We start from the raw sequence: 12,483 nt of genomic DNA on the forward strand, positions 1-12,483 counted from the left end.
GATTCAATGTATGATGCAATTGTCTTTTAGAGTGAAATTACTGCTGTCTGTTTCCGGTCATCTTGCCAGGACACTCTTGTAAAAGAGGCCTCGATCTCAGTGTTTTTTTTTTTTTTCCTGGTTAAAGAATGAATAAATAAATACATAAATAAATAAATACAAATACCATAATAAACTGTTAACCCACTTAGCACCCTACCTGCCATCCTGCAGGCAGTATGTGTCAGTCCACGGTGTGGGTTTGGGGTCGCATTGCAGCTGAAACTTGGGGTTCTCTTGCTGTAGCGCTTTAAGGAGCTTTACCATTGGTCGGTAGACAGTCCCGTCGCCACAGCGCCAGCGAATTAGCCGGAAGGAGAGCGGCTTGCCTTTCAGTCTCTGCAATACTATCCCAGCCTGAGGAGATATGGGGGGGGGGGGTATATTTTTTAAATTCAAAATGATAGTAGGTATGGTTGAAAATAAGTAAATGCACAGTTTCAAACAAGATTGAATTCTAGGCTTCCAGTGAAACAGGACGAGACAACTACCTACCTGACAAATAATACACAAATTAAGACAATCAAAACCACTAAAATGAGCACATATTAGCACAGTAGTATAACCATAGGCAAGGCATGGGAAAACTGCACAATGAGCATGAAAATCTCCTGTGGTAAATACAGGCCATGGCCTATAGCCACAGCATGTACTGTATGGTGCATGGGGTTAAAATAGTATATATAACCACTGACTATTACAGTCATTAATCTTTTATTTATTATTTTTCTTAACTTTTGTAAAGATGTATTATACATACCACTCTATACGGAGTGTCCTAATTATATAGCCATGATTACTCCTGAGGTTTACCTGTCCATTGCTGGCGTTCCTCAGGGAAACCCCATTGATCTCGTCGATAATGTCTCCTGGAAGGACAAATTTGTCCACCTTGGCCTGGCTTCCCTCCAGCAACTCCAACACAAACACTCTGCTGCCCAGGTACCTGCGGCAGGGAGACAGCTACATGAGGCCTGTGCAGACCCGTGACAGTGTACAGCAGAATGCACAATGTGATCAGAAATCTGGTTACTATGAATATCCTGGGTAGGACACGGGTGTAAAGACAGCATAGTATGCAATAGACAGCTTATCAACAGTACTGTACATGAAAATGAATGTATGATACATATAAATACAGACAGGTAGGCACCCCCACACATCCTGTATTTGAGACTAAATAACTAATGTTAACAAATGTGCTTACCACATTTCATGAGAATTGGATAAGTGGTTCTTTAGATAAAATAAAAACTGTATATATTTTCAGCCATCCACACTTGCACACAGCACAATAAATACTAAGCTTGTATCCATGGTAGATACAAAAACACAATGTGTTTACAGCTACAATCCCCATCTGGTTATTCCAGTTTAACTGACAGTACCTGCGGTTACTAACCCAAGCAGTTTGAGTAACAAGCACCTGTAGCACAGGACTAAGACAATGGCCGGTCTGAGAGAGCGGAAAGACTGGGATGGAGGGAGGTAGTGCAGTTTAGACATTATTGCTGAGTCGTGGTGCAAAAATTAATCGATGCATCAAATTAGAACAGAGTTTGAAGTCTCCTGTTGCCGGTTTGCATTACAACTTTGAATGTGCTTCCTTTAGTGCTATTACGGTAGATAAACAGTGTCAGCACGTTGCTAGGATACGCACTTCAGGCCTCTACATTCGCGTTGGATATACCCCGTGTAAAATGAGTTGAGTTGCTCACTGGTGAGTCTATGCATTATTTTTTGCACAAAAAAGTGACAAGAACACACAGCATATATGTTTTATGTTATGCATAATTATTTCAAAAGAATGCCAATATATTCAATCTACCAATTACCTTTTTTTTGTTTTAAAGCATGTTGTATTTGGCTTATATGGCAATATTATATAAAAAGAAGCTGAATTTAGTGTGGTAGTTAAATTAGTCAGGATTTGTGAGATTAATGTAAATGTTTTGCATTGCTTTGGACATAAAATGTTAACAGTAATAAACAACCATAGTTCAGATAGAAATGACTTTTGTTAAAATGTAGTATTTTTCTATTATTATTACAATGTTAAAGGGACATCTGATGCAGACGCACACATATTCTTTTCAGTTGTTAAAAACTCAAGTCCTTTGTATTTCTATTTGAATAAGTGTTTGTGACAGGATGGACCGAGGTTTGAGACTCAGAGACAGTATAAAGTTCAAAAATAAAGTTTTTAATAAACAAAAATACAAAATAAACCAGCACAAGGGCCAAACAAAGAGATTTAAACACAAAATACAAACACCAAACAAAAACTTACAAAATAAAGTTTCCAGGCTGGGCGTTGCCTTCACTGGAACCAAAAACTTACAAAGACACAGCACAAACAAAACACTCCTCTTCTGGAACTCTCTTTCTCCTCCTCTCTCCCCTAGCCAGGGCCTCTCCCCTGGCTTTTATTCCCTGTGGCTGGAGCCCAATTATTCAATAATTGCTAATTAGTCCATCAGCCACATTCTCATATGTTTTTCTGGCAGGGAGGAATTTTAACCCCCTCCCTGCCAGTTCCAACATTGATCATAAAGACGGGGCAGTACCCCGTCACATATCCCCCCCCCTTGTGCCAAGCACAACATGGCCTAAATGGCCACCTCCCCCCTCAGTCTCAGTCCCGGAAGAGGGGGAAGCACAGTGTCCATGGGGGTGGCCATGGTGGGACGTTCGGCACCACCCAATTCTTCGTGGCCAGCAGCTCCCTCTTCCGGGGCTCCGGCCACACACCATCTTGCCACGAAAGTGCAGCTGGGGGAGCTGGTCTCCTGACCTCCCTCCCCCTCTTCATGGTCAGCAACTCCCCTCCGTGGGGCTCCGGCCATAGTGTAGCGACCCCAGGCGAAGCAGGATCCCTGGCAACCCCAGGCGACGGCAGCAGCAGCGGACCCTCGGGAGGCGACGGCAGCAGCAGCGGACCCTCGGGAGGCGACGGCAGCAGCAGCGGACCCTCGGGAGGCGACGGCAGCAACAGCGGACCCTCGGGAGGCGACGGCAGCAGCAGCGGACCCTCGGGAGGCGGAGACGGGAACGGCGGCCCGGCTCCCTCTGCTGGCGGAGACGGGAACGGCGGCCCGGCTCCCTCTGCTGGCGGAGACGGGAACGGCGGCCCGGCTCCCTCTGCTGGCGGAGACGGGAACGGCGGCCCGGCTCCCTCTGCTGGCGGAGGCGGGAACGGCGGCTCGTCTCCCTCTGCTGGCGGAGGCGGGAACGGCGGCTCGTCTCCCTCTGCTGGCGGAGGCGGGAACGGCGGCTCGTCTCCCTCTGCTGGCGGAGGCGGGAACGGCGGCCCGTCTCCCTCTGCTGGCGGAGGCGGGAACGGCGGCCCCTCTCCCTCTAGTGGCGGAGGCGGAAACAGCAACTCCTCTCCCTCTGCTGGCGGAGGCAGGAACAGCAGCTCGTCTCCCTCTGCTGGCGGAGGCGGGAACGGCAGCTCGTCTCCCTCTGCTGGCGGAGGCGGGAACAGCAGCTCGTCTCCCTCTGCTGGCGGAGGCGGGAACAGCCTGTATTCTTCCCCTACAGGTCCCTTCAGCCCTAGGCCTGTGGGCTTCCCCTTCTCGGGCCGTGGACGCACCGACTCCTCCCGCTCGGGCCGTGGACGCACCGACTCCTCCCTCTCGGGCCGTGGACGCACCGACTCCTCCCACTCGTGCTCCTCCCCCTCGGGCTGTGGACGTTCGGGCTCCTCCCTCTCGGGCTGTGGACATTCGGGCTCCTCCCTCTCAGGCTGTGGACATTCGGGCTCCTCCCTCTCGGGCTGTGGACATTCGGGCTCCCCCTCTCTGGGCGACGGCAGCGGCCCCCATTCTGGCTCTCGGGACGGCAGCTCCTCCCCTTCTGGTTCTCGGGACGGCAGCTCCTCCCCTTCTGGCTCTCGGGACGGCAGCTCCTCCCCTTCTGGCTCTCGGGACAGCAGCTCCTCCCCTTCTGGCTCTCGGGACGGCAGCTCCTCCCCTTCTGGCTCTCGGGACGGCAGCTCCTCCCCTTCTGGTTCTCGGGACGGCAGCTCCTCCCCTTCTGGCTCTCGGGACGGCAGCTCCTCCCCTTCTGGCTCTCGGGACGGCAGCTCCTCCCCTTCTGGCTCTCGGGACGACGGCTCCTCCCCTTCTGGCTCTCGGGACGCCGGCTCCATCCCTTCTGGCTCTCGGGACGCCGGCTCCTTCCCTTCTGGCTCTCAGGACAGCGGCTCCTCCCCTTCTGGCTCTCGGGACAGCGGCTCACCCCTCTCTGGCTCTTGGGACAACAGCTCACCCCTCTCTGGCTCTCGGGACGACGGCTCACCCCTCTCTGGCTCTCGGGACGATGGCTCACCCCTCTCTGGCTCTCGGGACGACAGCTCCACCTTCTTTATTGGAATGATTGGGGCGTCTCCCATATCTACCGCCAGGTAATTAACGACCATCAGGGCCAGCTCTGCGAAGGACGCCGGGTGATGCTGTTCCTCCCACTTTTCCCACCTCCCCCCATCTCGACGCCACAGCGTGTTGATAACTATGGGGAGGTCGTGGAAGAGGTCCGCCTCAGGGTGCATCAACCAGTCCCATATTTCCTGGGATGGTGGTGAAGGCGGTGATGTAGGAAGTGGTGGGGTGGCTGCCGAGGATGGGGTTTGCAGCTGCTCCTGGTCCCGATTGTGGGGGCATCCTGCCCAGTTGTGGCCATCCACCTCACAGTACCCACACCAGTCAGCTGGTAGCCCATCTGGACAGGACCTCCACCGATGATCCTCCTTCCCGCACCAGGAGCACCAGGGGAAAAGACTGGCTGGGTCCTCCAGCTGGGGTGGCTGTTGTTGCAGCAGCCTACATTTCTTCGGCTGCTGCTTCTCCTGCCTTTGCCGCTGTCTGCTCTTCCCCATTTTCCAAAAAAAAAAAAAAAAAAAAAAAAAAAAAATCCCAAAATTCAAGAAAAAAGAAAAGAAAAAAAAAAATACTGCTCTGAGCCTCCAGGTGGCGCTATCCCGTTTCTGACACCAACTGTGACAGGATGGACCAAGGTTTGAGACTCAGAGACAGTATAAAGTTCAAAAATAAAGTTTTTAATAAACAAAAATACAAAATAAACCAGCACAAGGGCCAAACAAAGAGATTTAAACACAAAATGCAAACACCAAACAAAAACTTACAAAATAAAGTTTCCAGGCTGGGCGTTGCCTTCACTGGAACCAAAAACTTACAAAGACACAGCACAAACAAAACACTCCTCTTCTGGAACTCTCTTTCTCCTCCTCTCTCCCCTAGCCAGGGCCTCTCCCCTGGCTTTTATTCCCTGTGGCTGGAGCCCAATTATTCAATAATTGCTAATTAGTCCATCAGCCACATTCTCATATGTTTTTCTGGCAGGGAGGAATTTTAACCCCCTCCCTGCCAGTCCCAACATTGATCATAAAGACGGGGCAGTACCCCGTCACAGTGTTCTAATTAGAATGTAAGTGGTGCCTTTTTGTTTAACTATTATACACAACAGTGTTTTTAGTTATTTGATCTGCTGTTAAAAAAAAAAAAAAACGTTCTTTATTTTGAAAAATAAAATGTCAACGCATCGATTATCGTTAATAAAAGCCTATATGATAATCGAATAAGAAATTAGGTTGCCGATTGCACCACTAGTGCCGAGCGACTGGGAGTCAATGTGGTCTAGGGGTTAGAAAGCGAGAGACTGAGAGACTATGGCAGTCTAGAGGTCAGCGCATATAAGATGCAAGCTGTATCTGCTGTGATCTCACCTGAGGACCATTCCCAGCTCTCTGCAAGGCACAGTTTCATACACCTCACACACCTGCAACAAAGCACACTGCAGCATTATCTACCATATTTTAGAACACCCCGTTTGCTACATAGACCAGTGCAATTCATTTAAAATAGTAAGATAAAGGGAACACATAGCCACAAATGGTAAAATGTATGAGATGCTTTAGAAGTTGTTTAAGATGCCTAATTAAAGCACAAAGTGGTCAAACATTTTCACACATGAATGTGTATGTTTCTAGATCACCGATTACTGACGGAAAATTGAAATTCTCACACCCTTTCATGCAGGTAAGTATGTGATGGATATAAATGACACATCTTGAGGTGTTCTAATAAATGTACACACTACTGTATAACCCCCACCATTGATGCAAATAGCTGTATCATGAGAAATTAGATGACCCTTGCCTATATCCAGCCTACACACATATAAAAATGACTCTTAGTGCTAACAATCTCCTTAGAAATGTCCTTCCCAATTGGATTCAAGTTTCCGTTATATCCCCTATAATAAATCATATAATGATATATTGAAATGTTGGTAACTAGTCAGGGGGCACCACATTTCCTCTTTAGTGATACCAAAGTATTTTCAAATCCACCCTGTTCTATTTGGTTTTTAGTATCAGGTCTGATTCTTTGCACTGCAGAGGATAATGATTGAAAGGCCCTGGTGTATTATGAAGTTCCACCCACCCTAGCCAAGTGAATTAAACCAAGACCAAAAACACCACATCAAAACACTTACCGGCAGCAGCCAGCTTTCATCCAGGAAACTGGAGTTCTAAATAAAAAAAAACAACAAGAACACTCATGTTAATGTGACCTACAGCACAGGAAGTAACAGCAGCTGTAAATATATTGTGCTGTATTTCTGCAGAACTATATTAAAGAACCAAGAGATAGTCAGTTTTGATGGTGCCAGTGCTAATAAGAGGTAAGAAAATGGATTGTAAGGTTTGGAAGGAGGTAATTGTGAAAGATGTTAGGCCAGTATTGTTAAGAACATTTCAAAAAGCATGCCCAGTTGCAGAAACATTCTGCCATTCTCCCTTCAGAGGTATTTAAATAATGCTGTATCACCACCTAAAAGCAGTTTGCACCCTGAAGGAGATTTATCTAACAAGTCTAAGCCAAACCTAATCTAAAGACACTGCCCATGGTTGATTTTATCAGATCAGAATGCATTGATAGATTTTGAGTTCACTGCATCGATGGCACTGACCTCAGTGTTGAGAGAGAACTCCATCTCTGATATCACCAGCAACAAGGACAGGAACGGCTCTGTGGAGAGATTTACATATTTATAATGAAGAGTGCAATATTGCTAACCCCAGTCCATTTACTCACCCACTCACTCACAGGCAGAATGCTCTTCAGTGTTAATCTCTAAACATTACCAGTCCCTCCGCTCTAACCACACAGATCACACTGCCTCCCAGTCCCTCCACTCTAACCACACAGATCACACTGCCTCCCAGTCCCTCCACTCTAACCACACAGATCACACTGCCTCCCAGTCACTCAGCTCTAACCACACAGATCACACTGCCTCCCAGTCCCTCCACTCTAACCACACAGATCACACTGCCTCCCAGTCCCTCAGCTCTAACCACACAGATCACACTGCCTCCCAGTCCCTCCGCTCTAACCACACAGATCACACTGCCTCCCAGTCCCTCCGCTCTAACCACACAGATCACACTGCCTCCCAGTCCCTCCGCTCTAACCACACAGATCACACTGCCTCCCAGTCCCTCCGCTCTAACCACACAGATCACACTGCCTCCCAGTCCCTCCACTCTAACCACACAGATCACACTGCCTCCCAGTCCCTCCACTCTAACCACACAGATCACACTGCCTCCCAGTCCCTCCGCTCTAACCACACAGATCACAGTCCCTCAGCTTTAACCACACAGATCACAGTCCCTCCCAGTCCCTCAGCTCTAACCACACAGACCACACAGACCACACTGCCTCCCAGTCTCTCAGCTCTAACCACTACACCACCCTCCTCGGCTAGACAAATTGTGGCAGATTGTATGAGAGTTTTGGGACGTAGCCCTTATAAAAGTTTATCATAATAAAAACATGAAAAAGTGTAAAGCCCAGAGGTACTGTATGGTAAGGCATATTTAAAAGCACTATCAAACCATGGTAAACTCTAGTACAGTAAATGTATAGTATAACCCAAGGAAAAGCATGGTAAAACTACAAATATCAGTGCAAATTTACAGTGGTAAACTTTTATGAGGGTCATGCCCACTAAGGGCGAAGTTGAGACCTACAAACTAATTACATTTGTAATCTATTTAAACCCATGACTCTTCAGGTGAATGTCTTATGCATTATCTAACTGTGCCTCTAAACAAAACACATATTAACCTGAAATGTGTTAAACTTACCCAAAAACTCCTCATTTCCAAGGACAGATATGACTGGATCATACCACTGCAGCAGAAAGAACATTTTACACATGGAAATTTCTCTCTTGCAACTTCAACAGGAATTAAGCTTGAGAAGAAATGTGTAATAATGTTCAGGTTGTGTTTAGCTTTAGTTTAATAAGTTTTCATAAAGCATCAAACAAAACAACATGTACATAAAAACTAGTGGAGAACTTAACTAGGTTAAACAAATGTGGCAGTGAAACGATTATCATACAGCCCATAAACTACCTTGCAAATGGAAAATGTGTGCATGCATGTATGAGTCTATTTGCCTTTGATTGTGTGTGTGCGTATCATAAAAGTGTTACAGAACCCTCTGCAACACATTATAGGTAAATAAACTAGAGACTTACTTTATTTTATTTACTTATTTATTTATTTATTTATTTATTTTTTACTTTTACTCAGAAATGTTTGCCAGGAGAAAGATCATTTTTCTTATAAGAATTGCAGTGTATCCAGTTCATGCTCCCTCCTGCAACACTGGTGCTGTGATTGGGGGGAACAGAAAAGCAGCATAGTTGCAGGATTGGGTGCGATCTTGATATGCTACGATCCTTGTAAGATAATTTGTTTTCTCCTGGTGAACGCTCCGGAGTAAATGTTGAGAATTGTATCCCCCAGTTGATTTCTAGCCCATGATGTGTGATTAAAAAATGTCAATATGTTTCAAAACGCTGAGATACAGATAACAGGACACAGCAAAGGTAACGTAATGCATTTCTTGTGTTCTGTAACACTTTAGGCATGTGTGTGAAACCCCTTCTGTACCTAATACATTTAAAATCAGTTACAAAAGGATAGATTTATTTATTTATGTTGCAAAACAAGTAAACTGTTAATTACTAGAGTTAGCATACATGGTACACATAAAGTACATATCACATGTCAGTATTATGAAGATGTTTCCAACCCATACAAAGTTTCTACATAACTGGACAAGTGGTTCCCAGTATGTAGGCTGCTATACGAAGTGTCATCAAATGTCTGTACCAAGTTTAATCACAACTGGGTGGACAGGACTGAAGATGCGGCTTATCTGGACCCTGGGCACCCCCTCAACAACCCATCCCACCCCCACCAAACAAAAATACTGTATACCTCCAGCAGTTTAGGAGTGTGAATGAGATGCTGGACTACATTTCCCAGGATCTTCCGGTTTAGAGCCAATCGCAGGAAGAATCTCCCGCGTCCCTGAGCCGACAGCAACTTCTTACAAGCAGCGGCCGTCTCCACTGATACAGAGAACTGACTCTGCCTGAAACATCACAGAAAGCAAGGTGTGAAAAACATGGCTAGGTGCTTCTATTTGCTTTGTTTCATTCTCTAATTTCCAGATGCTCCACTTTTCTGATGAATGTATTTCAAGCAATGCAAATTCAGCTTGTTAACATCTCTGTACAGTACTAGATGCACAACAATCAATACCCCCTCCCCTCACTCTCTGTATTGTACCTGCCGCAGGTATCCTGCTGTGGGAGCTGCTCAAGCCAGTGCCAGACGTCCCTCTTGATTAGCCCCAGGCCTGTCTCTGTAGAGGACACAGTTACCAGTTAGCTCTTTCAGTGTCAGTGGCTGCAAAACTCAAAACATGAATTCAATCATCACCACAAAAAAAGTATTTTATGGACTTACCATATGCAACATGTATTGGGGCATATTCATTCATTTAGAACTACTTAGGGTTGGTCACTCGGTATACAAAAGGTGTGATTTGAAAGACAACACAATCTGATTTGGCAAACCGCTCCCATCCTTTTCTGGAACGGGTTACTCTTGTTCTGTCAAACAGCCCTAACGACTCAAAGAGCAGACCCAAAAATGTGTTCCTTTTCACATGGGGTCAGTTCCTCTCATGAAACTACACCTTACATATCCTGGTATAGCTCAAATAATAATTGTCTCCTTTTCAGATATACCCAAATAAACTTGTTCAACAGGCAGTGGCCCAAAATGTCATCCTTTTTCTAGAATTCCGAAACAGCTGGGGGTTGGCATATACCTCACTCCGACCCATTGTTCAATACAATATACATGAAGATAATTTGTGCCCACTGCAGTTGCATCTTATTTAATCTTTGATTTAAAAGATGTCAGCCAGCACTATTCTTTGAGATCTTACTTGACTTGTGTGTTACAGAACATCCTGCAAAGTTTACAAGAAACGCTACCTTTCTGTCCCGTGTTGTCTGTATCACAGTGTTATATTTTTAAACATACTGCAGACTTTTTTGAAATATTTAATAACACATTGTGGATCATAAATCAACTGGTCAATACATTTCGCAAAATTTACTCAGCAACTAATGTAATGTGTTTCTTGTAAACACTACAGGGTGTTATGTAACACTTTAAGTGTATTTTGATCCAAAGAAAGAAATGTGCAAAGCAGGCATTTGCATTTACTGCATCAATTGTTTGGAATCATGGTATACCAGAAAGTATAATAAATGAGCAAAGCAAAAACACATTTCAAAGCACTTGCGTTTATAATATTTAGGTGTAAATGTTGGTATTTAATTGACTAATTTATCATAGATTGTATATATATTAGTGTCACAAAGACGGCCAGAGTGGGTGGCGTCAGACCAGAAGCAGGAAGGAATACAAACACAGAGACTTGGATTTTGGTTAGGCTGAGCGCGTGATCGCGCTCAGCATTTAATAAACAGACAGAAAATAAAAGGTTTGAAACAACAAAAACACAGGACACGGCACTATACGCCAAAGTAAAAAGACAAACAAAACGCACTAAACACAAACGGTGCACGGAGACAAACAAACACGGTGAGTACACACTTATCTTTACTTTTACGATCTTTAACTCTCCTCTCTCTCTCTCTCTCCCGTTCTCCTCTTCCGAACACCTAACCACAAGTGACTAAAACGTGCATCTATATATACTGTTGTGCTGGGATTCAATTACTAATTAATTACTCACTTGAATCCCAGCACGTGAATTCATTACGTGCAACCCCGTGCCACACATTATACACATTTTATCTGCACGTGAAGTGATGTGCCATCCTCGTGCCTAAATATAATTATAAACTTTAAACACACGTGAAACACAGACCCGTTTATATCCCGTGTACCAATCTATACACCAACATTAACATACGCACGCATACATACACAAAACACACAAATGCACACAGGGGCGGGGCACTTTGCCACATATACCCCCCCTTGTGCGCAGCACACATGGCCTCAACGGCCACCTCCCCCCTTAAAAACCCAGCAGTCCAGGACAAAGTCTCGGGCTGGGAAGGGAGGCTTCAGTGGGCCCTTGGCTGGCAATGCTGTCAGCACCCCTGCCGGTAGTGGCACGGCTGACAGCCTGTTGGTCCCGTCCTGCAGCGAAAAAGCTGCGGGGGCAGGTGGTCCCCCGACCTCCCCCTTCTTCGTAGCCGGCAGCTCCCTCCTGTGGGGCTCCGGCCACAAGAACTCCTGCAGCGAAACTGCTGCTGGGGAAAGTGGTCTCCAGACCTCCTCCCCCTTCTTCGTGGCCGGCAGCTCCCCTTTCTGGGGCTCCGGCCACCGTACTCCCTGCGGAGGTACGGGCAGCAGAGGCAGCTCCTGCTCCTCTGCTCCGGGCGGTGGCGGAGGCAGAGGCAGCTCCAGCTCCTCTGCTCCTGGGGGTGGTGGAGGCAGAGGCAGCTCCTGCTCCTCTGCTCCTGGAGGTGGTGGAGGCAGAGGCAGCTCCTGCTCCTCTGCTCCTGGAGGTGGTGGAGGCAGAGGCAGCTCCTGCTCCTCTGCTCCTGGAAGTGGTGGAGGCAGAGGCAGCTCCTGCTCCTCTGCTCCTGGTGGTGGTGGAGGCAGAGGCAGCTCCTGCTCCTCTGCTCCTGGAAATGGTGGAGGCAGAGGCAGCTCCTGCTCCTCTGCTCCTGGAAGTGGTGGAGGCAGAGGCAGCTCCTGCTCCTCTGCTCCTGGCAGTGGTGGAGGCAGTGGCAGCTCCTGCTCCTCTGCTCCTGGTGGTGGTGGAGGCAGAGGCAGCTCCTGCTCCTCTGCTCCTAGTGGAGGAAGCGGTGGAGGTGGCGGAGGCAGAGGCAGCTCCTCTGCTCCTGGCGGCGCTGGCTCCCTCCGCTGTGGCGGCTGGGCTGGTGCGCGCCGTGCTGCCTTCAGCAGCATGAATAGAGGCTGCTGGGGGACACCAGCCTCCTGCCCCTCTCCCCCCCAAAAATTTCCAGGGGGTTGGGCCTGTAACCCCTCCTCTTCCG

At 47.3% G+C, this 12,483-nt stretch overlaps 1 protein-coding gene across 1 annotated transcript in view; it reads right to left on the reverse strand.

The window, feature by feature from the left end:
- Nucleotides 1-12,483, reverse strand: part of si:ch211-250n8.1 (uncharacterized) — a 31,812-nt gene that overhangs the window by 10,891 nt on the left and 8,438 nt on the right. The window contains exons 3-10 of the mRNA XM_034928656.2: nucleotides 9,719-9,794; nucleotides 9,365-9,521; nucleotides 8,219-8,264; nucleotides 7,036-7,094; nucleotides 6,559-6,594; nucleotides 5,786-5,838; nucleotides 853-985; nucleotides 200-396 (exon numbers count right to left, since the gene is read on the reverse strand). Of these exons, the coding sequence (XP_034784547.2) occupies nucleotides 200-396; nucleotides 853-985; nucleotides 5,786-5,838; nucleotides 6,559-6,594; nucleotides 7,036-7,094; nucleotides 8,219-8,264; nucleotides 9,365-9,521; nucleotides 9,719-9,794 (757 nt within the window). The remainder of the gene's footprint in view (nucleotides 1-199; nucleotides 397-852; nucleotides 986-5,785; nucleotides 5,839-6,558; nucleotides 6,595-7,035; nucleotides 7,095-8,218; nucleotides 8,265-9,364; nucleotides 9,522-9,718; nucleotides 9,795-12,483) is intronic.

The sequence above is a fragment of the Acipenser ruthenus genome, chromosome 17, assembly GCF_902713425.1.
Source record: "Acipenser ruthenus chromosome 17, fAciRut3.2 maternal haplotype, whole genome shotgun sequence".
NCBI lineage: Eukaryota > Metazoa > Chordata > Actinopteri > Acipenseriformes > Acipenseridae > Acipenser > Acipenser ruthenus.